This window comes from Leuciscus leuciscus, assembly GCF_965113295.1.
Source record: "Leuciscus leuciscus genome assembly, chromosome: 5".
Classification (NCBI taxonomy): Eukaryota; Metazoa; Chordata; class Actinopteri; order Cypriniformes; family Leuciscidae; genus Leuciscus; species Leuciscus leuciscus.
Window position 1 is genome coordinate 28,914,223 of NC_138729.1, and position 27,236 is coordinate 28,941,458.

A 27,236-nucleotide genomic window follows, 5' to 3' on the forward strand; every position below is an offset into this window, starting at 1 on the left:
CTATTTTGTATTTATTAAGGAAATATCTGCAATAAAATATCTAAATCACAGTAATATTTTATGTTTTGATATATATATATATATAGGCTATATATTTTTAAGAAGCAGATAATGTTTAATAATGTGTAACAGTGTGACTGTTTGAAAGTGTGCAGGTTCCACACCAGAAACTGCACAATAAAATGGTAATATGGTTCAAGGCAAGGACACTTTTTTTTTGCCCATGTCTTAATCATAAGTGCCACTGTAGATTGAGGGAAGGATGATTCAGAGTGACTATGAAGCTAAATGGAGACAGTGATGAAAGAAAGAGTCATTGCATATAATAAAAGGTGTTTTGAAGGTCTCTCTCTCTCTCTCTCTCTCTCTCTCTCTCTCTCTCTCTCTCTCTCTCTCTCTCTCTCTCTCTCTCTCTCTCTCTCTCTCTCTCTCTGTGTGTGTGTGTGTGTAGGTTCTGTGTACATTGTGAGGAATAAATGTCCCCGCATAAATGGTAAAACCTAAAATCACTTGCATTGAGAGTATAGCCAATGGTCTCCACTATGAAAATGGCTTAATAAACAGTAAATAGTGATAAAAAAAAAAATGCAGAAGGTTTCTGTGAGGTTTAAGGGCAGGATTGAGGAATATAAAAATATCATTAGCTCAGTATAAAAGCAATAGAAGTCAGTAGAAACTCCCATGAAAGAAAAACAGACGTGTGCATGGGCATGCAAGGATCCTAAAACTGCTGGGCTGAATGGGATTTTGATGGAATTTGAGGGGATTGCTGACAGAGTTTAAGTCTCTCTCTCTCTCTCTCTCTCTCTCTCTCTCTCTCTCTCTCTCTCTCTCTCTCTCTCTCTCTCTCTCTCTCTCTCTCTCTCTCTCTCTCTCTCTCTCTCAGTCTCTGTGTATCTGCACATTGCAGTTTTTTCAGCAGGACAGACTCTATATGCTTCTGATAAGAAACCCACTCCCATACCCATTAATCTCCTTCAAGACGAGAGGGAGTGTATGATAAAAAGTAGAGACGGAGAGGCATGATAGGCATGTTTTTACTTTGACTTATTATAACTTGTTCCCCCTGCACCTCGCTGTGCTCTACTGCTCTGTCAATCGCTCATTGCCTGTGGTCTCCTATACCGCACCGTAAGCTGTGCTTTGCTCTGTTTACTGTGACGTCCTTTGTGCTGTGGTCTGTACTGTGATGGATGTTTGCAGTCTCTGTCAAGAGCAATTAGGAAATAAGATTAGCCCTGCAATTAATTTATGCGGCCTTACAGAGACCACATATTGATCTCAGTATTGGGCTGTGTCCTGAGAGAAGTGTATACTGATATAATATAAAATTATATTATAATATAATATAAGATTGAACAAATACAAAATAATTATATACAGAATATATAAATTAGCCTATATTATACTTATACATTTTAATCTTTCATGTGTTACGTGTGTGTGTGTGTGTGTGTGTGTGTGTGTGTGTGTGTGTGTGTGTGTGTGTGTGTGTGTGTGTATATATATATATATATATATATATATATATATATATATATATATTATGATTATATATTATAAAGGGTTTAAGTTCATATTGTTCACTTATATTAAAAGTAGTTAATAAATTATAAATAAAAACATCTGATAAACAAAATATAGGCCTGGCTTTCAAATACTGTAATATACTTGCTATAATAATACATTTTATCCCCAGATAAATGATAAGATTATCAACAATAAGATTAAAACAAATATTTAAAATACTGTTTGTTTCCACATTAATTTGGATATTCAGTGTGGAAATATATTTATGATTACAAATTGTAATGCTAGGTGCAATTAATTGCAATTAATTACAGAAAACAGTTAAATTAATTCATGCTTTTTTTATCGATCAACAGCCCTTACAAGAAAATCTACATATTATCTCTGTGTATATGTATATTGGATGGGTGTTGCTCAGTATTAAGTGTTTTAAAGTTTATCTCACACATCTTTCATTCTTAGCCTGCCTGTTCTGGCCATTCAAAAATGTGTGTTTGTGTGTAGATGGAAAAAAACTGTGTAAAACCAGGATGCACAACTCATTGATTGTGAATGTCTGATTTGCGTGTGAGTGAGAGATGAGTAGAGAGAGAGATGGGACAGTTCAGGTATTATCCTGTACTGTTCAAATTTGCTCAGGATGACCATGCCGATTATTAAAATGGAAGCGAGGCTCTGAAGGAGAATCCCTCTCCACGGGTGGGGTTGAGCTTTGATGGGGGGCTGATGGTGAATGCTGAGCTGCAGACCAGATCTGCTGCCACTGCACTTTTCTCTGGTCATTCCTCAAGACACACACTCACTCACTCACACACACACACACACACACACACATATACACGCGCGCACACACACACACACACACACACACACACACACACACACACACACACACACACACACACACACACACACACACACACACACACACACACACACACACACACACACACACACACCGCTTTACACCCAGTCTAAAAGAGGCTCCTAATCTCAGTAACACTCTCAGTAATGTATTAACTCTGAACCAGCACTGCAGAGTGCTGCACTGCGCTATATCAACATTCCCACATACATGTAAGAACAACTTGTAAAAAAATTACAAAAAAACATCCCAGCCCTGTAACTAAAGGGAATTGTATCTTGACTGCACTAAAGGACCCCTTGCCTGGAGTGAAGTTTTATGGTATTTAAAAAGATTATTTTAAACAGCTTGGTTTGTTAACACTATAAAAAGCCTCTGGACTTGGAACGATGTGCTAGCTTGTGAATGTTGAGTAGAGGAAAGATATGTAGAGCTCAGCCCACACAGTCAGAGTCCATCACAACACTGCAGAGGAGACCCGACAAGTTCATTTCGATAAACACCCTCTATTCAGGAAAACAGCAATCGTTGTTTTATCCTCCAGGTGTGTGTGCGATCAAATACTCATCACATATGTTGCTTTCCAGTCGAATATTATTTTGTATAAAAGCTGCATTAGCTGCTTTATATGGTTAATGTTTAGTAAACGTGCAAAGCTCATAATAATCCGTGTGAGATAAGGTGAGCTGCATTATGTAACTCTATTCCAGCTGCTGTTATACCTGACTGCTCCCATTCTCTTATTCACAAAGACGTCGCCATCTTGAGCTCTCTCTGTTTCTTCCTTGCTTTGCTTTCTTAAGTATACACACTATTCGTTAGTGGGGATGTTCTATTGACTTCAGTTGTTTTGATACTGAGCCAGTGATATTTGCTCCCAGTCCCTACTAAGGGCGTGCGATATTGACAAAGATTTAGATCTTGACATTGTCTTTGTTGATAATGATATTATAGTGTGTTTTTGTGCTGGTACCTTGGATGATTTTGGCAGGTTGTGGACAGCAAAGACTGAAACTTTTCATATTCTTCATTTTCTGCGCTGTGGTCAGTTCACAGCAGTGACAGAAAATAACTTTTCCATTATATTTGCTTCCTTAAATTGATTTCCAGGGCCATTTTTACCTTTTATATGTGCTTTTCTTTCTAACCTTAAATATGTTAACTCGTATTTGTAATTGTAACTCACAATATAACATAACACATAACACAACATAATACATAACACACACCCCTATTCCCTACTTGTGAACCACATAAGCTCACACAAATCTTTGTAAAATGTATTAATTTGATCTATTCCATACCCAGCATTTGCATTTGTTAAATTTTGGCTCCTCTTTTATTTTCTACCCCTGGAACCTTAATGAGACTTTAAATTATCTTAATGTTCATTAAAACAGTTGGTATCACTTTTTTTCTATTGTCCACTGTAGACATTCTACTGACAAAAAGCAACTACATGTCAATTGGATTATTAGTAGACTGTTTGCCTAATATCTACTTTGCAACTACAGCTCAACTTATTCTACTAACCCTAACAGAAGAGTCTACAATGAGAGTAGTAGTTGATATAGTTGTAAATTAATGAGAGTTAGTTGAAATGTAATTGCAAAGTTACTATTGATAGTAGAATGTCTAAAGTGAATATATCAAAATAAAGTTAAACCAAATAGTTGATTTAAATCATTAGAAATATCATGAAACGTATATGCAGTGTACTATATATCTTCTCCACTAACCAACTGCAGTACCTACACATACTAATTTTATGCTAACCTTTATGGACCCTTTAGTCCTCAATAGAAGCTAATTGATAAAAAATAAACACACTCTCTTTCTGACAGGTTCTGAGATTAGAAGTGACCTAATTAAGACTGATAATGAGCTAAACATTATCTAGTAAACATTATGACTAGTATCCACTTGACATGACTAGTCCACTCTTCAAAAACGTACCAATCACATCACTGCTCACAGAACTCGTGAAACTCTCCTCGTGTTACCTTGCAGTGACCTTGCTCGGTTTATGTTTGTTTGCATTTGCACCTGCCAATAGGGCATCTTGATGGCCTGTCCATGTGCAGGTTATTCGGCACCATTGATAAATCAATCTAGCACTGAACAGTCACCTTATTTTCACATAAGAGCAGGGGCCACATTTTAGGCTTGAATGTCCAAGGCTTCCGATGTCAGCCATTCCAGTTATTTTAGCCATACAAATATGGTATGTTATGCTGCTTGATGTTACAAACTGGTATTATTTTGATTTATTATCATAATCATAAACACACTGGTTTGTAGCACAAATAGTTTTACCACTCACTGCACTTTGTAGTTATTTACATATTGGCTAATGAATCAGTCTCGATGGGCCTCATCACTTATTTAATCCCTAATTAGGCTTTCATTGCATACTATAACTTCTAGATGTATATGGTAGTCTTCGCCTCAAGATCCCTTTCTGAATGTCAGGCATCTTTACTGTCTCTATCTATCATCTCTCTCTAAGTCAGTCTCTCTCCAGCTCTCTCTTTATCATTCACATGAGTCATGTAAGGAACGTAACGTCTGGTTCTGCTGCTCAAGTACAGCTGGGCTGAGACTTTGCCACTCTTGGTAAATATTTTATGCTGTTTGCTATTATACACCAGCCTGAACACACTTTCATCACTCAGTTGTTCTTTTACCAGAGAATAAATATTTCTGGTGTTTGCATTCTGAAGGTTCTAATGTGTGTGGTAGAAAGGGATTGTGCTTATACTTCAGACTGAGATTCAGGAAACCATCTCAAGAGGACACTGGCAGTCAGAGGAGAAATCATGAGAAGTCTAGATTACTTAAAGCACTGTACCTGTGAAGCTGAAGTGACAGTGTGTTAAGCGCTCGTGTGTGTGTATGCATGACTGTGCGGTTTTGTCTGGGAGTTGAAGCGCAGCAGATTAGCTGTGAGCACTTAGGTCTGCTTTCTTCCTCTGATGTGATTCTTTCTGATTCCCTTTCTTTTTCTTTCTTCCTTCATCTCTCTCTCTCTCTCTCTCTCTCTCTGGTGAATCTCCTCTTCTCGGATCACTTAGAAAGAAATTCTTTTTAATCTTTTGCATCTAAATGTGGAAAAGACTGCATTGTATGTGTGTGTGTTTATACTCTTACCTATTGAGTATAAATATACTTATCGATTTCAATATATTGATTTCTCATTTTACTGTGGTTCTCATTTTTTTTTAGATTAATTTCATTACAGTTAAAGCCGAACATTATACTCTTCATCATATTGACATGAGTGAACCTCTTCCCCAGGTTTAACAAAGTTTAGTTATTTGTATATCATTAATGAACAATGTTATATTATTATTATAATCATTATTGTTGTTGTTGTTGTTGTTAACATTTAATATTTGTTAAATACTCAACTCTCTCTCATAATTATTATATATTTTTATTAAAATTAATTGTCACTTATCACCGCGTGTGTTTTGCACTGGTTCATAATATATTTTATATTATAATTAAAGAGTTTTTGTCAGAAAGCATCAGGAAGTCTCCATTGCTCGTTCTGCTTACTGTTCATGTTTTGCTGTGCATCTTTTATTCTCACTTGTTTAGCAGGCAAATGCACATACCACTCTCTCCATTTCATTTACAGCAGCACACGCCTTACTCTTTCACTCTCTCAGTAGGAGTTCATTTTTAATGCTGAGTCATTTGGTGTGTACAGGAGGATGTGATTGCAGTATCACTGTTGTAGTGTAAATAATAGATGTTTCTGGTATTATTGAAACTCTAAGTGTTACTCAGCACAACTTGGTGCTCACAGCAGCATGCAAGTAGATTTTATACTTAGAAAACACAGCTTGAAATGAATTTAACAACTATTTCTATAAAAGGATTTCACTGCAGAGTTTATTTTTTGGTCGATCGGATCACAAGTAGACGAGGGAGACACATACCCGTTTACACCTTGTTCTCGCACATTCAACATGTTCTCACTCCCAACTCGTCACATATGGACGCTACCGTAAATACTAGTTTCCTAGTTAAAAAAATGGACATTGACGCCCTCTCAACTTCAAATTTGGATGCAACGAGCTCGTAATCACGACTTTAGAAGTGAAGAAGGAAATTTCCAAATAGCATGTGAAGGCAGCATAATAACGTGTTGCTGGTTTTTTTAATCCGTCTTTTTTGTCCACTTTCAACCACTTCTGTCCTGTTTTCTTCTTCAAGGGGAGGGTCTATGGGCGGGTAAATTAATGTTGTTGGGTTTTTTTTCAGATCTTTTGATGTAATGGACAAAAATAATCTCGAGCTATGAATGCGCTATAATGCGCCGGAGACGCAGGAAAAACACATGGAAACATTTGTTTCTGCTCTGAAAGCTGCAAGACCACGTCAACTGCTTTGAGTGCATGTTAGAAAACAGGAATGGTGAGAGAACATTGTGCTTGGTACGTTTTTCATCTTCAAACCAAACTTGGGTCTTAGTTTAATTCCCGTCTGTCCAGCGTGCTTCCTATAATAATTACACGTTAGATCAGTAGGCGGAAAGCAGGCAGTCTTTTGTGGCTGTTCACACTGTCAGTCCAAATCCGATTATTTGTGTATCCGATTGGCATCTGATCTAAAATTATTGACGTCCACATTGTGTTTCGCAACTGTTCAGATCCGATTTGTGTGTCCATGCAGCTTTTTCGTTTTCCAAAATATCTGCATTGGTTTCTATGGCAATGACGTTGTTGGTAGGCATAAGGCAAAAATAACAACAACAACAACCTCAACATGGAGGGGTTTGCAATACAGATGTTGTCTTAGTTACAACATGACAATGTGTAGCCGCCGTGCTGGACTACTGTGTCTTCTGAGGCAGCGGCAGAACCGTAGGAGGTTGGTATGAGCAGCTTTATTCCGTACTGTTGTCTCTGTCGGATTCAAACCATGTCTCCATTAGGCTGTATTGTCATTTTCTGCTCGTCTAGCACTTTGCAAAAACATAACCTTGTTTCTGCAGCGACTTTTAGCATGTTTTTCTATAGCAACGTCTTACGTGCCGTGAGGAAGTCACTTAAACCACGCGAAATCCGTTCAATGAGATTTGAATAGAATTTCAAACCACATATGAATATGGCTCGAAACAGATTTGTAAAGACTGACAGTCTGAACGTAGCCTATCTATAGCAATCCGGTCGAATGCGTTTTCGACTCGGCGTACCTTATGGAATTGGTAGAAAGTGGACAGACCCTGTTTACATCCGTGTACTTCTTTAACCTACGTTGTGAGGACCAAATGTCCCCACAAAGATAGTCAAAGCTGAGATCACCTACATTGTGGGGAGTCATGATTAATAAACATATGCTTATTTGAAAATATAAAAGCAGAACGTTTTCTGTGATGGGTAGGGTTAGTGAAGACTGTAGAGGATAGAAAATACAGTTTGTACAGTATAAAAAATTTGTCTATTGAGGGTCCCCACAAAGATACCGAAAATGTGCGTGTGTGTGTGTGTGTGTGTGTGTGTGTGTGTGTGCGTGTGCGTGCGTGTGCGTGTGCATGCATAATGCATAATGTGACCAAAGCCTTAACTTTTTGTGGACGTCAATAATGATAAAATGATATGAGAAAAGATAGAAAAGAAAGGAATATAGGTACTTATCTATATTTATATATCTATTATCTATGTATATTAGCCTTCAGATTTTCATTTCATTTCATTAGAATTCTGAGAATGGCTACAATCACCTAAAAGGAAAAACTATAAATATGATAGAATACCCATTTCCAAACATTAATTTAACAGTATTAATGATTTAAATAACTTTGAGGACAGCACTGATCCTGAATAAAACACAGTTGGAGTGCAGGATCATTTGTATTCCATGTATGAATAGAGATGCCAGCAGCACATACAATAGGAGCTATACTTAGCTTGTTTAACAGCTCTGACTCATTCCACATTAGTTAACAACCATTACACTGTCTTACCTGCACTCATTTTCATTTCATTTCGAATGTCTTAATTTAGCAGCTACTCTCTTTACGGCTAATGATTCAAGATCATGTTTGGCTATTCGTGGCTAACACTAGGTTTCTATCCAACAATCAAAATTAAGAAACCTAAATGAAAAGGCTAGATATGTGCATAAACTCTGAGGTGGGTTTTCTCATGTCAAAATGCACATTGAGCTGATGGAAAAATGTGTTTTTGACATTTTGACTGTTTGGCCATGTGTTTCTGCTCTTTCTTACAACAAAGATTGGTGACAGAAGAGGGTCCTTCAAGTATTGTGTGTAGTTGATAAAAACATGTAATGTTGCACATTTCAGAAATTCTGTTAAAACTGTGAAACATTTGGATGGAAACCCAACTAGTGTCAGCCTATTTAGTGTGTGATGATTTTCCAACTGGGTTAAGTTAAAACACACACACACACACACACACACACACACACACACACACACACACACACACACACACACACACACACACACACACACACACACACACACACACACACACACACACACACACACACACACACACTTCCTCTCTGTGGTTAAGAGAACATCTAGGCTATGCAGGTGAGCAGTGCTGTGTATTGGTTTGAGAGAGCCTGTGATTTATGCTTTCACTGCCTTCATCCCTGCAGTGATTGCAGTCTGGATAAAAACCCTCCAACAACATGCTCACTTGGATGGAAATTCATGTATATCCACACACAAACAAGTAAAGAAGAACTCTTTATGCTACTATATTTCATTGATTCTTTAAATAGTTTATTCATTTATTTTTATGACATATATTTATTTATAATTTATATATATATCTATATATTATTGCTGCATTGGAGCCGTACTCAGTATAGACTCTCTCTGTCATTCCCATAGAGCTATAATAGATCTCCTCCCGCATGCTTCAGAATACACCTCAAAAATACTGGGTGCAAAAAAGAAACAGTCTGTTTCTATACACAGCTCGTAACACTATCTAGCCATTCTAATGATGCATCGTAACATGCCTTTGTCTGGAAATGCCCATAGTATAAAATCACAATTTTTCCTGTCCATTGCAGAACAAATGCAGATAAATAACACAATTATTGTTTTTTCTTTCTTTCTGTTTTTTTTTTCTTTTTCTTTTTTCTTTTTGGCAATCAATTCCTTTTAAATAATGGCAAAAGCTACACTTCAGTGTGTTAAATACATGGATCTTGCGATATCAGTATTCTAAGATATGTACAGTAATGATTCGAGGGTTGGTGAAACAAAGGAATTTGGACTGGGGACTGTGGTGTGTCAATGTTGATTTTTGCGTCTCTTTTAGCTCCCAGCAAACATGGGGGTGTGACTTATCAGAAGATGAATGTTCGTTTTCTCTTCTTGCCTTGTATACTTAATAGCTATATCTATAAAACTATGCAGAAAGAAAGAAATGAAAGAAAGCAAGTGGGGGAGAGGCATAGAGGAGTCTGTGCTGAGGTAAATTTTTATACTCTTTTGTTTGTCCTCCTTTTTTTCTTTCTGGCTGTTCAAAACATGAGTGATGTCTCAGCGTTGACCCTGGAGAAAATTGTTCATATTTTACAATGCTTCTGAGTCACATGCTGAGCAGTCCTCTTGCTTTATCCCTCCACCTCTTTTGACAGCAAGCAATTAAATTTTGTTTCTTAAATTTCTCTTTTTCTGTTGGAAGACTTTTGTTGTTCAGCGGGGCTCAGGGATATCAGTATGTGTGTGTGTGTGTTTGCGGTGTAAATGTGTTTGTGTACCAAGTATGAGCCCTTGTTCTGTTCCCCAGCATTCATCATTAAAGTCTGAAAAAGCAGTATTCTCCATAAAGTTTAGAATCCTAAATCTGATTTTCTACAGTCCTCACTGGTTCATTTGCTTTTTTATTTTCACCCTACCCCTCTCTCACCCTGTCCGATCTATGCATAAAATTAGAAGTGTCAAGTATGCAGCACAGGGCGTGGCCGTCGCCTCATCAGCCACACCCAACCTCGTCTAAGCCCCTCCCCTATTCGCTGTCAGACATAGGCTGATTCGCTAGACTGGGTGCGGCCCAGGTTGGGCACAGATGAGAGGTGGGACACATCCTTTTTCCGGATCTCACAAATTGACTTTCTGCGAGCCTGGACGCCACGGATCGCCGCCTTAATCTTCCGCCAGCCCAGATGGTTGAGCTCAGCCAAGTTTAGGACCACGCAGATCCCGCTAACAGCGAACATAAACACAAGGAAAACTGTCTTCTCCGTGGGACGTGACACGTAGCATTCAACCTCCTTCACGCAGGGGTAGCGATCGCACTCAAACATGGCGGGAACATTGAATCCGTACAGGAAGTACTGGCCGGCAAGAAAGCCAATTTCCAGAACGTTCCGGAACACCACCTGTATGACGTAGAAACGGGAGATGCCCTCCTGTTGACGAATCTTGGCACTTTTGGAGTACGTGACCCCCTGCGGAATGTTGGGGATGTCTTTCAAATCCAGACAGTCACGTTCGTCTTTACTTTCCGGGTGCACCAGGATACCGTTGATGTTGCGGAGCTTGCGGTTGTGTCCATGTCCGTGGTCGATGTAAGGGCCGTGCAGGAGGCTGTAACTGCGATCTTTGTGCTTGGCAGACTGGTGCACTGAGTAAGTGATAAAACAGAGGCTGGGCGTGCACACCAAGATGATCTGGAAAACCCAGTAACGGATATGGGAGATGGGGAAGGCTTTATCGTAGCAGGCCTGGTTGCAACCTGGCTGCAGCGTGTTACAAATAAACATAATCTGTTCGTCCTCATACACCTTCTCTCCCACTATACCCACGATCAGGATCCGGAATATCACCACTACTGTCAGCAGGATCCTTTGGGGGAGAGAAAGGAAGAGACACAAAGAGGCAAGGAAGAGGAAGGCAGTGATAGGGACAGGATTGAAGAGAGGAAGGAAGAAAAAGCGAGAAGAAAAAAAGGATTAGTTTATTTCATTTTGAGGAGGACTGACAAACAACACATTGTGAAATAGCTTTTTCCCCTCTATCACACAAATGCAGACACATGTGCACAAAATGACAAAATATTGAGTAATTGCTGTAAGAAGCAGAGGTTAACAGGCATTTAGCTGCCTTTCGAAATGACCTGATACTGATTTAAAGCTGAAATGTTTAAATATTTTATAAGTTAAAATAAGTTAAAAAAAACATTTGTCTCTTTCAGCTTAATATGAAACGAAAACTTTAAACCATTCCTATATCCCCCCCCACCCCCACCCCAAAAACTTTTTACGTACACAAAAAATACCAGCCCAACATTGTTACACTAGTTTAACCAGTGGCGTGAGATTGGGGGCGGGACTATCTGTTTGTACACCCAATTGAGGATGAGTAACCTGTCTGAAAAAAAAAGTCATTAGGTGTGAAATTCATGCAGTGTGTTTGAATTCAAGCAGTGCATGTCGATTAGAAATTTTGTCCGGTTTGAGACAGTGCTGACGCCATGGTCAGACTCACCGGTAACAACAATGGCATTTGATGAACACAATGAATCATGTTTATTCTGACAGCTTCAGTTCCGCATCTTCTTAACAGTAAAAACTCTTGAGTGATCTTGTCATGTGATTTCAGTGTTAAATTGTGTAGGGAATGTCAAAATAATAATATAGACCCTACTTAATCTATATTTAAATAGTAGCCTATTGGCTTATGTTTAACTTTTTTATTGTACATATAGGCAGTGTATTAAGCCCTACAGAAAGTATTGAATGAAAAGTGTTTCTTTTGAAACTTGTTAATGTCTGTTATTTGACAAATACTACATCGTATCCACTTCATCTGCAATAAAGCAAGCAAACACATGCGAGCGTCGCTACAGGAAGCAGAAAAGTGTCCAAATTGACGGCTGCAGTCGAAGTAGAACACACCTAATATTTTTGGTGCTAAATACTAGTGTCACAGAAATGGCAAATTTCATCTTTAAGAATTTACTGAAATTTTGAAAATATCTGTGTAGGCCATTCAAGAACACCTTTCACGTTTCAACATTCATTCACGTGTGGGTGTGTGTGCAGGCATATGTTCCCTGATGATGATGATAACTGGGGCATACTGCATCAAGGCCAGCAGAGTTTGTGTTGGGACGACTGTGCATGTTTGCATTTATATCCCCACCTCTGCTCTCTTATCAGATTTCTGCAAGTTTAAATCTGTACTCAGTGGAAAAATAAATGGCGATTCATACAAACACACACACACAAATCTAGACAAAAGCACAGACTCGTTTGATCATAGTGATTTGACTTGATCAAAGTTCAGACACCAGTCCCACAATCACACATGCAGGAATGTGACATATACTGTAACACTGTAACACACAGTGTGAGTGTCCTGATGAGAAACACCTTGAAGCTTTACGCATAGCCGGGTCTCCTGTCAGTGTGCCATTTAGAGCGAAACATCTCCATCCTTCTGTCTCTCTCTCTCAACAGATGCAGCTTGAGCACACAAATGTTCCTCAGTCTGTCTAGCTCTCATCCTTACACACACCTATGCACACACACACACACACACACTTGTGCTGAGGCCGTCCTTCACTCACAATAACCTTCCTCTAGAACCAGCCATGACGTTATTCCATTGCAGGCTGGTCTCAATTCATGAGGACATACATTTTCTTACACACACACATACATCGTGAGAGCTAGTATTTTGCATTCAGTATTTTATAAGACTTATAATCATGAAGTACTTCTTTGAGGCCCGATCGACTGTGTTAAGCTATTACCCTGCAACAATGGCATTCATATAGCCCTCAGTCCAAGTCCCTCAGCTTATTTTAAGCATATTGGATGGTGTAGTTTAGTGGTTGAAGATCTGGGCTAGTAAGAAAAAGGTTGCATGCGGCGATACTTGAATTATAACCAGTATGTGTCCTTGAGCAGGTTTCAGACTGTCCTTGTAACTTAAAATTGTGCCATTCTACAGTAAATTTGTAGAAACGATGTGGACTAGCCTTGTTTTTGTGGAGATAAATAAATAAATATGAATATTTTACATTGTTGTGATTCAGTTGGCATATTAAGATGTACAAGATATACAAACAACACTAATGTTTAAAAGTTTGGGGTCGGTAAGATTTTCTAATGTTTTTGAAATAAGTCTAAAAATGACTGTTTTCAATTGTAATATTTTAAATGTGATGTCAAAGCTGAATTTTCAGCATCATTTACTCCATTCTTCAGTGTCACATGATCCTTCAGAAATCATTCTGATATGCTGATTTGGTGCTCAAGAAACATTTCTTGTTATCATCAATAAAAAAAAAAAAAAACTGTTGTAAATGCACTGTAAAAAATCCAACTTGCAAAATGTTAACTCAGTTTAAAATTTTAAGTTGAGTGGGCAAATTTTTGACTGCAATGTTGACTTTACTTATGAAAAGTATTTAACTGCAAGTGTACTATTATTTTGTCCAATGAACACAAACAATTAAGTTGAGAAAACTTAATATTTTGATTTCATAGTTCGAACGTTTAACTTCCCGTCATCGCGCATGCGCAGTCTGTCTCGCTGTACGTTACTCTCGGGGTTTCCTCCTTCAACCACGCTATCGAAGGGACTGGATTTCATCTGATTGAGGTAAGTTTTCTTTAAGCTTTATACATGAAAATAGGCTATAAATTGCACACATATGTTGATAAAATATAGTATTATGTTAAAAGATATATTTTGTGGTGACGATAAGTTTCTATTGTTAGAGATTATCCACGTAGCACATTGCTACTAACGTGCTAACGTTAAGTTACCCAGACTAACGTTAGAGTGAGGAAACATGCTTGAATGAGAAAAGAAGGACAAGGACGTGCATGGTGTTTAAAATATGTTAAAAATGTTAAGCTCAGTAAGTCGTGAATAAAGACTTAAATGCGGTGCTTGCGTTGATTGAGAGACAGAATGCTGCTTCTCTCGGACTCGGACAGAATCTGAGTGCGAATTCAGCTATCTTTCGTGGCGTATTGCGATTTAATAGTGACATACACATACAATTATGTCAATAAAAAAAAAAAATAAAAAAAAAAAAGTATTCAAGTAAACACGGTCGGCAATGTCTTAAATGAACATAACCAATTTGGTGAAACCTAGATGTTTCAGTATTAGATCCATGAGCTCTTAAAGTGACCGCAGTCCGTTCAATTTAATTTCAAGTTTATTTGTCACGTATACAAATTTCAGTTACAGTTTGTACATGCTTAGGTTGAGGCTCAGTCATTCTACAGTGCAATATAATTAAATACAATACAATTTAGAGGAAAAATTTAATAATATTGGCCTATATATGCAAAACGAATGTGTAATGTTAAAAATATGTATGTTAACTTTGCATATTAAATAATAGAATGGGTAGTATGTGTGCAGTATGTTTTAAAGTGAATAAGATACAAATATTGTGTATCCTTAAACAAATATTAGGCTACAAAAGACAAAATAGCTCACTGCTCTTATAATACCTTTTGTATCTTTAATATCTGTCATATTTAATAAATACAGTGAAAACTATGCATTGATTATTTTTCACATTTGATTATTCAATTTCTTTATTATTTTTACTACATGTTAAATTAACTTACTGTAACTGATTTTTGTTGTTGTTGTTTTGTTTAATAAAATTATGTATCTTTGTTCTGTTGTATTTGTCCTTTTTAGACTAAAGAACATCAGTACAGTGACAAGATCCTTGGATGTGCTAAAACAGTGGCCTTTATTTTTGAAAAGATCAGGTGAGTTGAACTGAATTTACTTGTGTTGGTCTACACTTAATTCTTACTGTTTCAACAATGTTTTTTAGGGTCTCTGCTCTCTGCTGAGTATTACAGGATCACACAAACTGATCCGAAGAGCACCTTTTTCTCTTGGTTAAATGAATACACATCTAGTCGTACAAAGCAAGTGGTGGAGCGTATGGAGATGAGATGAAGATCCTCCTAGACCAACTTGATCATCAAGTAATTATTTGATCATATCTCTCTGGTTAAAGGCTAAATGGTGCCATCTCTTTTTCAAGGTAATTCCCATGCTTCTCTTTGTATATAACTTGTTCCATATTTGTTTTTCTGTCTTTCAGACACAGAAACTCCAATGTGCTTCCTCAAAGAAAGTCTACAACTCTTAAAGGTCTGCCTTTGTTTATGAGGGAAAAGTCTGGAAACATTCTGAAGACTTGCCTGGTAAGAAGATCATCAGCATATACACTCACACCTGATATATTTCACCTATTTACCAGATGCTGTTAAGAGATAGGTTTTGTGTGATATACAAAACTTCTCATCAACAGACAAAGTCATGGTAAAAAATACTTTATTAAATAATCGTAGTTGAAACTTTCTCAGTGATCAGTTTGACTTCACCTGATAGCACAAATTCAACAAGTTGTTATTTTATCAAATCAAAGACAGTCGAAAATTACTGTTTCACAACACTGTCTGGAGACATTCCCTCTGATATCTAACCTGTTAAAACAATACAGTGCACAATCATAAGGTTAAACATGACCGTGTTTCAAGTGAAGTTACATGAGCAGACCTTTAGGGACACTCTGGTCTAACATAATTCAATACAATAAAATAAAAATGACCCTAATTTTATGCTGATTTATTTTCTACTGCAGGACACAGAGCCAGAAGACATTCACAAGGGGAGAAGATGAGGATCTTAACTATCGTTGAAGATGATGTTGCCACTCAAACCCAAATATAAGGTGCCTCTCTGTAGTACTATAAGAGCAGATTGGGCCAGATAATGTGCAAGACCTTTGCCACAGTTGTTACTCTCCTCTTTGGCTTGATTTATGGCCCCAATGGACTATCCTAAAGTATTAAAATACACCAGTAGTAACTGGTGGTTAAGAAAAAATTTGTTTAGTTTGTTTAGAAAAAAAACCCGTTTATTTATCTTGACCTAAAGTGCTCCGCAAGGCTGATTTATTTTGCATAGTCCTTCAAAAGATTGTCCAAGTAGCTGCAATCCATATGGATAATTGTAAGGTTGAGCATTTATTTATTCCAGTTTGTACTCTAATTTTGTGCATTTATTTTTTATTTTTATTAATCTTGAAGAGTGGAATAGAACTTCATCACCTTAAAATATGTGTACCTAATGCAAATAGAAAATGTGTTGTTTTGCTGAATATTTGTCAATAAATAAGTTCTGTAATGATAGCAATGTCTTTTGTATTGTGTTGTATTTACAGTGTGGTTTACTCCCTGCATTTGGATTCTTAATGTGAAGGCTATACAAGTATCTGGGTGAGATATTTGAAAAAGTTGAATTAACTTAAAAAAGTAAAAAAGTTTAATCAACTTAAAAAAGTAAAAAATTGAATCAACTAAAAAAAGTAAAAAATTGAATCAACTTAAAAAAGTAAAGCAACCAGCTGCAAAGCTTTTTTGAGTTTACTCAACTTCAGGACCTCAGTAGTTGTGCTAACTCATTTCTTTGAGTTGGACTGGTAGTTGGATGAACTTCGACCACTGAAGTTGAGTAAACTCAAAAATGCTTTGCAGCTGGTTGCTTTACTTTTTTAAGTTTACTCAACTTTTTATTTTTTACAGTGTGTAAGTGTAAATGCAATAGAGTTTTTTCGTGATTCTTTGATGAATAGAAAGTTCAAAAGAACAGCATTTATTTGAAATAACATTTTTGTAACATTATAACTGTTTTTGCTGTCATTTTTTTATCAACTCAATGCATCCCTGCTGAAACAAATTACTAACTCCCCGTGACCCCAAACTCTTGAATGGTACTGTATTTTCCAAGACTTCCATGGCACACTCAAGAAAGCGAGTGATTAAGGCAAACAGGTTTTGCTTTCTAGCCTTAAGCGCAGGTTCCCCCTCCTGTACTTAGTTAATTATAATGTGGAGTTGGAGGGGTGAAGGATTTCCTGATAAATTTTCAGTGTTACTTTAGCATGCTATTTATACATTATTAGCATTGTGATGGCTCAACGCTAAATGTTAATAAATAGAGCACAATAGACCGGCTTTGATATTTGTGTATATTTCAATATTCTGAAATTCAATTTGATGAAAAGTCAGTAATTTAATGCCATATACTTTTTTTTTCTTCAAATCAAGGTTTATAATGTTGTGATTGATCCTGGAGGTGGTCTTAGAATTCTTCTTCTGATTTTTTAAAAAAATAGCTCTAGAGAAAATGAATGCGAAAAGAATAATGAGAAATCATTTGTGCTCTAAATCAGAAAGGCTAATGTTAGCTCAGTGCTGTGAAGTTAGCAGTGGTTTTAATGGACATATGGTGAACATTTGCGCTGCGGTAAGTAGGACAGTTATGACTCTTGATCAAACTCAATGACAATTTACTGTAGTATAACAGCAAGACATTTTTTTTCCCGGTTCAAACGGCAGATGGTGTTACCTTTATATAACACTTATAATAATTAGAGTATAATACAAAAAAAATCTAACGTAAATGTATCAATGGCTAACAGCCCTGGTGGGTCTTTAAATTAGCAGCACATCCCCCACTCCCTGCTGCCGTTACTATAGCAACCACATAGTGAACCACTCAGCACTCTGCACTGTACCAGAGAAGAGAGAGAGACCGATAAGGAGGGAGGGAGGAATGATTGATGGAATATTGGGAAAAAGAGCAAGTAGGCATACCAAGGGCACAGGGCAGGCACAAACCTGCATACCAAGAAAGAGAGGAAAAATGAGTGTGGAATTGGAGGATGATGAAAAACACATATGGACTGAGAAAGTGAGACATCTCAAGGTGAACTAAAGAGAGAGAAAGAAAGAGCTTGGATAGGATGAGAAAAGGAAGGAGGGAAGAGGACACAGACAGATGGGCTGAGGCAGACTTGAGGAGCAACTAGACAAATAGACAGATACGGAGAGACAGATGGAGAGAGGCGACTGAGAGCATGCACCGAGAAACACAGCATATTTATGAAATAAAACATGAAGGACTCATTTACCGCACCTGGTGTGTGTGTGTACAGTAACACGCATATTGTGTGTAGCGTGTCAGTTTGCAGCAGAGTAATTTACAGTGAATGGAGCGTGTGTGTGTGTGTGTGTGTGTGTGTGTGTGTGTGTGTGTGTGTGTGTGTGTGTGTGTGTGTGTGTGTGTACAGTACGTTCAGACATAAAACTGTCAAGCTTTCTGTGCTTTTGTTGTTTATGAAGTCACACAAACATTTAAACACATTATTTTTTAAGCCATATATGTGCGTTTCTCATTTTAATAAAAAAATTTTTTTCTTGTTTTCCAGTACAATCTAAACATTCTTAGCATTTACTTGAGATGCAACATGACTTAAGATATTAACTCTTTCCCCACCAGTGTTTTTGAAAAAAGTTGCCAGCCACCGCCAGCATTTTTGACAATTTTCATGAAAGTTTCATAGCCCCCAGAATATTCTGTTGTAAGAATATCTCAATATGCAATATATCATAAGAAAGAACAGAAAAAAAAGTTGTATTCTAGCTTAATGCATTCTTTTTTATCAACACTTTAATGTGGGTAAAAAAATAAGAGAATCGCATTTTTGTCAAAGACTACATCCAGATCGGATTTAGAACGATGAAAAATGTTGAATAGGAAAATCACTTTTTGCAGTGCATATGCAAACACACAAGAGGACACACCTGCAGATAATAAGAATAAGTATTCTCTTTCCCAAATAAGCCTAGACACACAAAAACTTTTTATTTGGGTGAAATAACACTCCAAATGTTTTGTATTTATTTTTATGTATCGGAAGAACAAGGAAAATGTACTAAAACTAACAGTATCTCACAGGTTATCAATTATTCACGAACTCCGAGAGCTTTTCAGTGATTTTCAGCTCACATTCTCTTTCCATCTTGCATCTTCTATCTTTCCCCACACATCAAAACACACATTCGCTCTTCAAATAAACATTGTCCCTGGTAAGAAAGCATTTATAACAGCCATGTATACAGCTGGGCCTGTGTCATGCGTCCCAGTTCCCCTGCCTCTCCACAGATAGAGCTCTGATGTGCCTAATATGGGTGTGAAACGTTTATGATTTTCAATTAATCACACACATATAGAGACAAACACATATGGCTGTGTATTTTAAATTGTTATCAAAATGAGGGCATCATTCTTTCGCTTTTTATATAAATGCTACCTGTTACTGTAACCCTAGCCCTACTCTTTTAATTTAATTAATTTCATTATTATTATATTTTTTTTTTTTTTTTTTTTTTTGGGGGGGGGGGGGGGGGGGGGGGATTCAAAAAAAAAAACCTTATGAATTGATTTTCCAAATCATGGTGTCCTCAAATGTCCTCAAAAAGAGGTTTTATCATATTTACATACCTCATGTAAACACACGTGTCTCCAAAGGATAGCTAAATAAACCACAAAACACACACACACACACACACAGACTTGTTCAAACATAGAAAACGAGGACACCAGGACAGATATGTGTTTGCAAATGACTACCACTATAGAGATTTACCTCATGCTCTCTATCTCTTCCACTAACTCTCTCACTTTCTCCTCCTCTGTGTCTCCTCTCTGTCAATAAAGACCTACTTCAGACATGACACAACTAGTGATGAGCCCTACATCCTGAGTGAAAAAATTAAAGAAGACAAGGAATGAAGAATACAAAATCATAAATTCCCGAGAGACAAAACCAGTTAAATAGATGAAAGGATGAGAAAATGTAGGGTAATGTTAGCTGTACTGTGACTTCAGAAAAACAATTTGTTCACAGACTTAATCAAAGCATTCTGATCTACACACTCACAGTGTGTGTGTGTGTGTGTGTGTGTGTGTGTGTGTGTGTGTGTGTGTGTGGTACCATAAGAGAGAAAGAAGGGCTGCGCAGTGATAGTTTTCACTTTTAAATAGTGTTACCGTAGCTCGATCAGTAGAGTGTGCTGCTAGAAACAGCAATGCCATTAAATTCCCAGGGAATGTATGAATTTTTGGGTAACACTTTAGTACACTGTTCTGTCATTAATGTATAAGTAATGTATTAGTAAGTAATAGCACTCGGTTGAAGTACAATTTACAGGTTCATAATTAATGTTAATAATGCATGATGTATACTTAATTCTAAAGTGAAGATCATGGAGACCAACTATGACTGAATATCAAACCCTTCAGAAGGAATTACTAATTATTTGTATTCTAAAGTGAAAAGCATGATAACTCTCTAGTAATGACTGAAGTCATTGTAAGCTTTTGAGATTTTTGTAAGGTTAAAAATACTGATTAGCTAGTGAATAGCTACTAGAATTTTAATATTGTGTTTGTCATTTGTTAGTTATTCATTAATGACGGAAAATCCTAGTGTTACCGTGTATCAACTGCTTTACATTTTAATATATTGTAAAATGCAATTTATTCCTGTGATGCAAAGCTGAATTTTCAGCAGCATAACTCCAGTCTTCAGTGTCACGTGATCCTTCAGAAATCAGAGAAATCATTCTAATATGCTGATTTGGTGCTCAAGAAACATCACATTGACATAATAATTATCAATTTTGAAAACAGTTGTGCTGAAAGTGAAAAGTGAAAGTGAAAGTGACACGTGACGGCCAAGTATGGTAACCCATACTTGGAATTTGACCTCTGCATTTAACCCATCTAAGTTAATGCACACACATTAGGAGCAGAGTAGTGAGTAGTTAACACACACACACTGCAAACGTGGATACACACACCCAGAGCAGCGGGCAGCCTTTGTGTGGCGCCCGGGGAGCGATAAGGGGTTAGGTGCCTTGCTCAAGGGCACCTCAGTCATTTCCCACCGGTTCTGGAATCGAACCAGCAACCTTTGGGTTACCAGTTCAACTCCCTAACCACTAGGCCATGACTGCCCCTAAATGCCCCATGACTGCATAGTGGAATTTGCAATGGTGTTTGTTTTTTCATGATTCTTTGATTAATAAAAACTTTAAAAGAACAGCATGAATATGAAATAGATTTTTGTTTACTTTGTTTTCTTTACTGTCACTTTTGATTTAATGTGTCCTTGCAGAATAAAAGGTTTTTTAGTTTTTTTTTACTTACTGACCCCAAGCTTTTAAATGGTATTATATGTACACAAATACTAAAAGTTTTCATTTAGGAATGTGGCTAATGATATTTCTAAGTAATTAATGAGCTAATGTTTATGTTGGAGATATGGGGCTTGTTTATTTCCCTCTCTCTCTAGCACTGCAATAAAGATTGAGTGATGTGAGCACACTACTCTCTCTACTTCCATCTCACAGGTGCCACTTAATCATCTGCATTAGCACAGGAGGTGTGTGTGTGTGTGTGTGTGTGTGTGTGTGTGTGTGTGTGTGTGTGTGTGTGTGTGTGTGTGTGTGTGTGTGTGTGTGTGTGTGTGTGTGTGTGTGTGTGTGTGCGTGTGCGTGTGCGTGTGCGTGTGCGTGTGCGTGTGCGTGTGCGTGTGCGTGTGCGTGTGCGTGGCAAGAGATTATGAAAGACTGAGAGACTGACGATTCTATATTTAATCTGTGAAAGAATATAGTAGATTTCAGCACAGATATAGCCGTTGACTATAGAATGCAGGGATGTGTTATGGTATGAAATGCAAGGAGAAGTGTGTGTAAGTGGTTCAGGTACTCTTTACATTGTGATTGTTTGTACAATCATGTCTGTGTAATTTCCCCATAAAACATGAAAACACAACGTGTGTGTGTGCGTTTGTGTGTGTGTGCTGACTCAAATGTTGTCCTGACCAAACAGTAAATGGAGAACGGTATAGATTACAGTGTTGTTGTGACCATTCGAAAATATTGACTGGTTGAAACTACAACAGATCATCTATCAATTGCAAGCACAGACATACAACCGCACATACAAGTGTTTTTGCTAGGATCAGATCAGTTCCATTTAGACTCTCTCCCTGCAAGAAAGAGAATAGTGTGTGTGTGTGTAATCATAAAGCCTGGGACTGAACTTGGCTGAGCTGCGGTGTGTTTGTCTTTATGTGTGTTCTGAGGGAGGGAGGGATTGCAGCAGCTGATGAATGATAGTAGAGGATTTATTCATCTGTTCATTCATTTATTCATTCTGTCGCTATGATTCCGGCCTCAAGTGCTTGATCAGACCTCAAAGGAACAGAGAGAAGAATACGCAGATTACCTCACACTGAGAGACACATACATCAGCAGCACGTGTTTTCAGCAACACAACACTGCCATGCAGATTCCAAAACAGCTCCAGTATGTGAAAAATAAGTGATTTTGTGTGCATTTGCATCAATCTATTTGTGTGTAATTGTGTAGATCAAATGTCCCCCACATGTAAACAGTAAGAACTGAAATCCTCTTCATTTTGAGAGCACTCTTAGATGAAAAGGTTCTGTATAGAACCTTAAAGGGTTCTGTCAGGCGATTCATTGAACCTTTTAGAGGTTCCCATTATGAGATTATTTTATAAATGTGGTTTTAATTCATTTTTAATTTTAACTACATTTTATGAACTAAACAGCTCGTAAACATACTGTATCACTAGAAAAAAAAATTAAATACCTGGTTAAACGTGAAAGTATTATGCAATCATTGTAGACATTTCTCCTTAGGTAGAACCTTTTTGGCATAAAGGTTCTTTAAAATTTTGTCAAAAACCCTAGAGTGCCAAAAATGGCTTAATAAACCCACCATATAATGTTGTGATGAAAATGAAAACATCCGGAAAGGTGAGTTTAAGGTTAGGTTTAAGGTTAAGGTTAGGTTTAAGGTTAAAGGATAGAAAACATAAAAAAAAAAAAAAGAAGAAGTCAATAGAAAGTTCCCATCATGATGATGAGAATAACAAATGGCTATATGTCTGTGTGTGAGTGTTTGCATTTCCCTCACATAAAGTGTTACATAATATATTAAACAGTTAGCTAACCTCAAGACAACCCCACATTAAGGATTCATTAAATGAAGGCAAGTCTGCGTCCCAGTATGTGTCAGAGGTTTTGTGATCGATTGATGTGAAGTGATTGACTGCTGGTTAAAGCAGTGCTGGACTGATGTGAGGTGAAATCAGTATCCTTTTACAGGCTGAAGTTTCATTAAATGAAAAACACCTAAAGTCATCTCTTGAGACGCTAACACGTTTAAAAAAAAAAAGAGTAAAAAAGCACAAGATTGAAAAATACTTATTTACTGATTACTTATTAAAATACTTATTTAATTAAAAACTATGAAGTTAATACATAACAGAAATTGATGTTGACAGCCCAGATGGAGTAAAGTGTCTGTTTTATATATCCTTGTGTTGTAATTGACTAGATTATATGAACGTTCTTCTCAAAACCGCAGAATGTTTTTTTCAGTATGTCTGCGTAGAAATGAAATGTATAAACTTGAGTGTGTGCTACCCACTAACATGCCCTCTGTGCCACAACCCACACATCCTCTCACAGACGGGAGAAGGACGTGCCCTTGATGTGGGGCTACCTGCAGTTAAGGTTAATGAGCACAGCAGAGAGTAGTGCTTACTCAATTATAACACACACACACACATAAACAAAGGTGCACACACTTTAGGCTACCAATCTCAACATGCCTTCATGACACACGATAGTGTAGGTGGGTGCGTGTTTATGTGTTAATGTGAGTGTAATATTCTTCCTAAATATTTTTTATATGCTTAATATCAACCATTCATTTTCAGGAGCCATAATTGTCATTTCAATTAATAGCAAATCTCTTGGTCTGAGTCTTTAAGGCCCATAATGCAGCCTATTGATTACTGACCATTTACTTTGCATCAAAGAGAGAGACGGAGAGGAACGCATAGGCTACAGTCTAAAATTACCAATCTTTTTTATTTATTTATTTATTTTTCTAAGAAGTCTATGATGCTCACCAATGATGCATTTATGCGATCAAACATACAGTAAAACAATAAAATATTATTACAGTTTATAATAACTGTTTTATATGGTAATGTATTTTAAAATGTGATTTTTGCTTTGTGATGCAAAGCTGTATTTTCAGCATCATCACTCCCGTCCTCACATGATCTTTCAGAAATCATTCTAATATGCTGATTTAGAGCTCAATAAACATTTCTTATTATTATCAATGTTGAAAACCGTTGCACTGCTTGATATTTTTGTGAAAACTGTGATCTGAGATCTTTGATGAATATAAAGTCCAAAAGAACAGCAATTATTTGAAATAGATTTTTTTGTAACAATGTAAAAGTCTTTACTGTCACTTTTGATTTGATTAATGTAATGCATCTTTGCTGATTGAAAGAATTTTGACAGATAGATTACCTCATGTTAATTTATACATCTTGTTAAAATGTTCACAAAATGTGTTAGTACAAATTACCATTCACCTAGATTGACCTAATGCATTTACTAATCTAAACTATTTGAACCTTAAAATATAAAGTGTTATCAGCATATTTGAATTGCACACTCCCGAGTCGCCACACATGCACACAGTCGTTCTGTGAGGTGTGTGTGTGCTGCACTACAGCTCTTACCTGCCGATCATAGTAGAGTGCTGCTGTACCGCAGCCTCCAGCAATCTCTCCAGTATAGTCCACTCGCCCATGATGCCGTGCTTTTTGCTCTCACTCCACCTCTGACCTTCAGGTATTGTCACGACCTCTGCCCTCGGCAACTCTTCCAGTGTCCCCCTGTTGACCTTTGAACGGATATCTCGGGCTCCTCTTGAAAGCCGCAGCTGTGTGCGTCCGTCCGTGCGACCGTCCGTGAGTGTGTGTGTGTGTGTCAGGGTAGCGCTCTAGTGCGGAGATGAGCTAGTGTAGCATCTGCAGCAGAAAATCTGATGATGCTGAGACACAGAGACTTCAACCATACTGCATCTCTCAGTCTCACACACACACACTGTCCACGTTCACTGCTTTTTCTCTCTTCTCAGGGCGTAGGACCCCCTACCTGCTCTTGCATCTCACCCTGTGCTACAAATACACACTCTCTACACCTGTCTGACCTTTTCTACCCTTTCCTCCACATGCACACTCACACACACTCACTCACTTGACGGTCACTGCAGACTCTCTTTTCCCATTCGTTGAGCTGAACGCTAAAGGAACACACATGCAGGAGCACACGGATGAAGATGCAGCTCTCTGAATCTCATAGCAACGCCTGAGCGCACCTTCACACACACACACACACACACACACTATCGCCTGTGCTCCAGTGTGTGGCGGCGGCAGCAGCAGCAGCAGACGAGGATCGTCAAGGTTATGTCCGGTTGAGTGATGAGCTCGTGGTCATGTCTGCGGCTCAATCTTCCTCAAACCTCAGCCTCTCTTCTCTCTCTCTCTCTCTCTCTCTCTCTCTCTCTCCACACCTTCCCCGTTCCTTTCGTCTTTGTGCTGCACTGCTGTTGCTGCTGATGATACCTTTCCCTCTGCTCCTCCTCCTCCTCCTCTCTCTCTCTTTCCCTCTGTCACATGCCATAAGCATGCCACCCACCCTCCCTCCATCCCGGACCTGCTCTCCTCTCCCCTCCTCCCCTCTTCATTCTCTTGTTCTCCTCTGCTCTGCTGACTGTTTCACTTGTGCTGCTGTTCAGGTTATCTGTGCTGCAGGAGGCAAACAGGTTTTAACCTTCTCTTATTCTGTCCCACAGCATGTACACATTAATAATAACGACACTTCTGCACTTTCAGGAACCTTTTTGATTATTTTGGCTTGTATTTACTGTAGTGTCAGACTATTAATGGGGAATTGTGATTCTGCGGTGCCTAACCCCATCTCTCGCATTCTATTATTTTGGTCAGCTCTTCTGTTCTTCATCCTTTTTCTTACCGTCATCTATCTAAGCCCAAACGGGTATCAGGCTTTAGAATGTTTGCTGAAAAAACTATTTTGAAGCACATTTTAGATTAACCAACAATATGTAATAAAAGTAAGGGAAAATGTTTTGCAAAATGTATTTGAGATGCAAATGTTTAATAATTTTAGCTATATGTTATGTTAAAGGTTCAGCTACAAAAACAATATACAAAACAATTAGATGAGCAACAAGATGAGCACTACGACAACATTATAGTAGTAGTCCTTTGAGGGAATTTTCACTACAATCAATAACTGAGACGCAAGATGACAACAGTTGTGTTTGTGTGAAACAGAACAGAGCACTATGTGATACGAAAAACAAGAACGTAGTGCCTTTTTCAGGTATCCGGAAGAGCAGTTTGTATATACACCATTGCCATGGACAAAGCATAATATTTGGAAACATCTGACCGCTGAATGCTGGGATTGACCAGTCAGAATGCAGCATTTCAATTAACATTATTTTAACGTCATATAGTATTATACAATATATTATTTGACATCACTGAATCAACACATGTAATATCTCCTTAGGGACAGTTCAACCAAAAATTTAAATGATGTCATTATTTACAAACCCTCATGACGTTCTCTCTTCATTTTGAAGAATGTTGGTAACTAAACAGTTTAGATGACTTCCATTTAATCAACAAGATATGGTGAGACATTTCTCAATATATCTTCTTTTATGTTCCACAGAAGACAGAAAGACATACAGGTTTGGAACGACATGAGGGTGAGTAAATGAAGGTTTAAGTTAAACATTGCAGGCCATCACTTTTTACAATGTAAAGTGATAGCTTTTTTATTTTATATTATTTAGGGGGAAAACGGCATGTTCTAAATAAAGGTATTATCCAATTTCTGGAGCGTGCCGTGCACCCACATATTTAAAAGATTGGCTCCATCACAACCTGTCATGCACTTATATTTCATTCAGTTCATTTTCTTATGTCTCCCATCTCTTTCCTCATTCCTTGCACTGTCCATCAGTGCGGCCACATTGACTCTGAGTGCTGCAT

The 27,236-nt window shown here is 37.7% G+C and overlaps 1 protein-coding gene and 1 long non-coding RNA gene across 2 annotated transcripts; one reads left to right on the forward strand and one right to left on the reverse strand.

Annotated features, from left to right (window-relative positions):
* Positions 1–9,484: 9,484 nt before the first annotated feature.
* gjd1a (gap junction protein delta 1a) lies at positions 9,485–25,841 on the reverse strand. Its single transcript, XM_082169202.1, has 2 exons — positions 24,885–25,841; positions 9,485–11,243 (listed from the first exon to the last, which is right to left on the reverse strand). Exons 1-2 carry the CDS (start codon positions 24,953–24,955, stop codon positions 10,415–10,417), a joined length of 900 nt encoding a protein of 299 aa, XP_082025328.1. The 5' UTR covers positions 24,956–25,841; the 3' UTR covers positions 9,485–10,414.
* Positions 13,842–16,541, forward strand: LOC309498451. Its single transcript, XR_014205945.1, has 5 exons — positions 13,842–14,009; positions 15,075–15,148; positions 15,217–15,373; positions 15,493–15,595; positions 16,036–16,541. It is a non-coding gene; the product is annotated as an uncharacterized lncRNA (long non-coding RNA).
* Positions 25,842–27,236: the final 1,395 nt, after the last annotated feature.

Coding starts and splice junctions, on each gene's coding strand:
- gjd1a (XM_082169202.1), bottom strand. CDS start 24,955: ATGGGCGAGTGGACTATACTGGAGAGATTGCTGGAGGCTGCGGTACAG. Junction 11,244..24,884: donor CACTCTACTATGATCGGCAG/GTAAGAGCTGTA, acceptor TCTCCCCCAAAG/GATCCTGCTGACAGTAGTGG.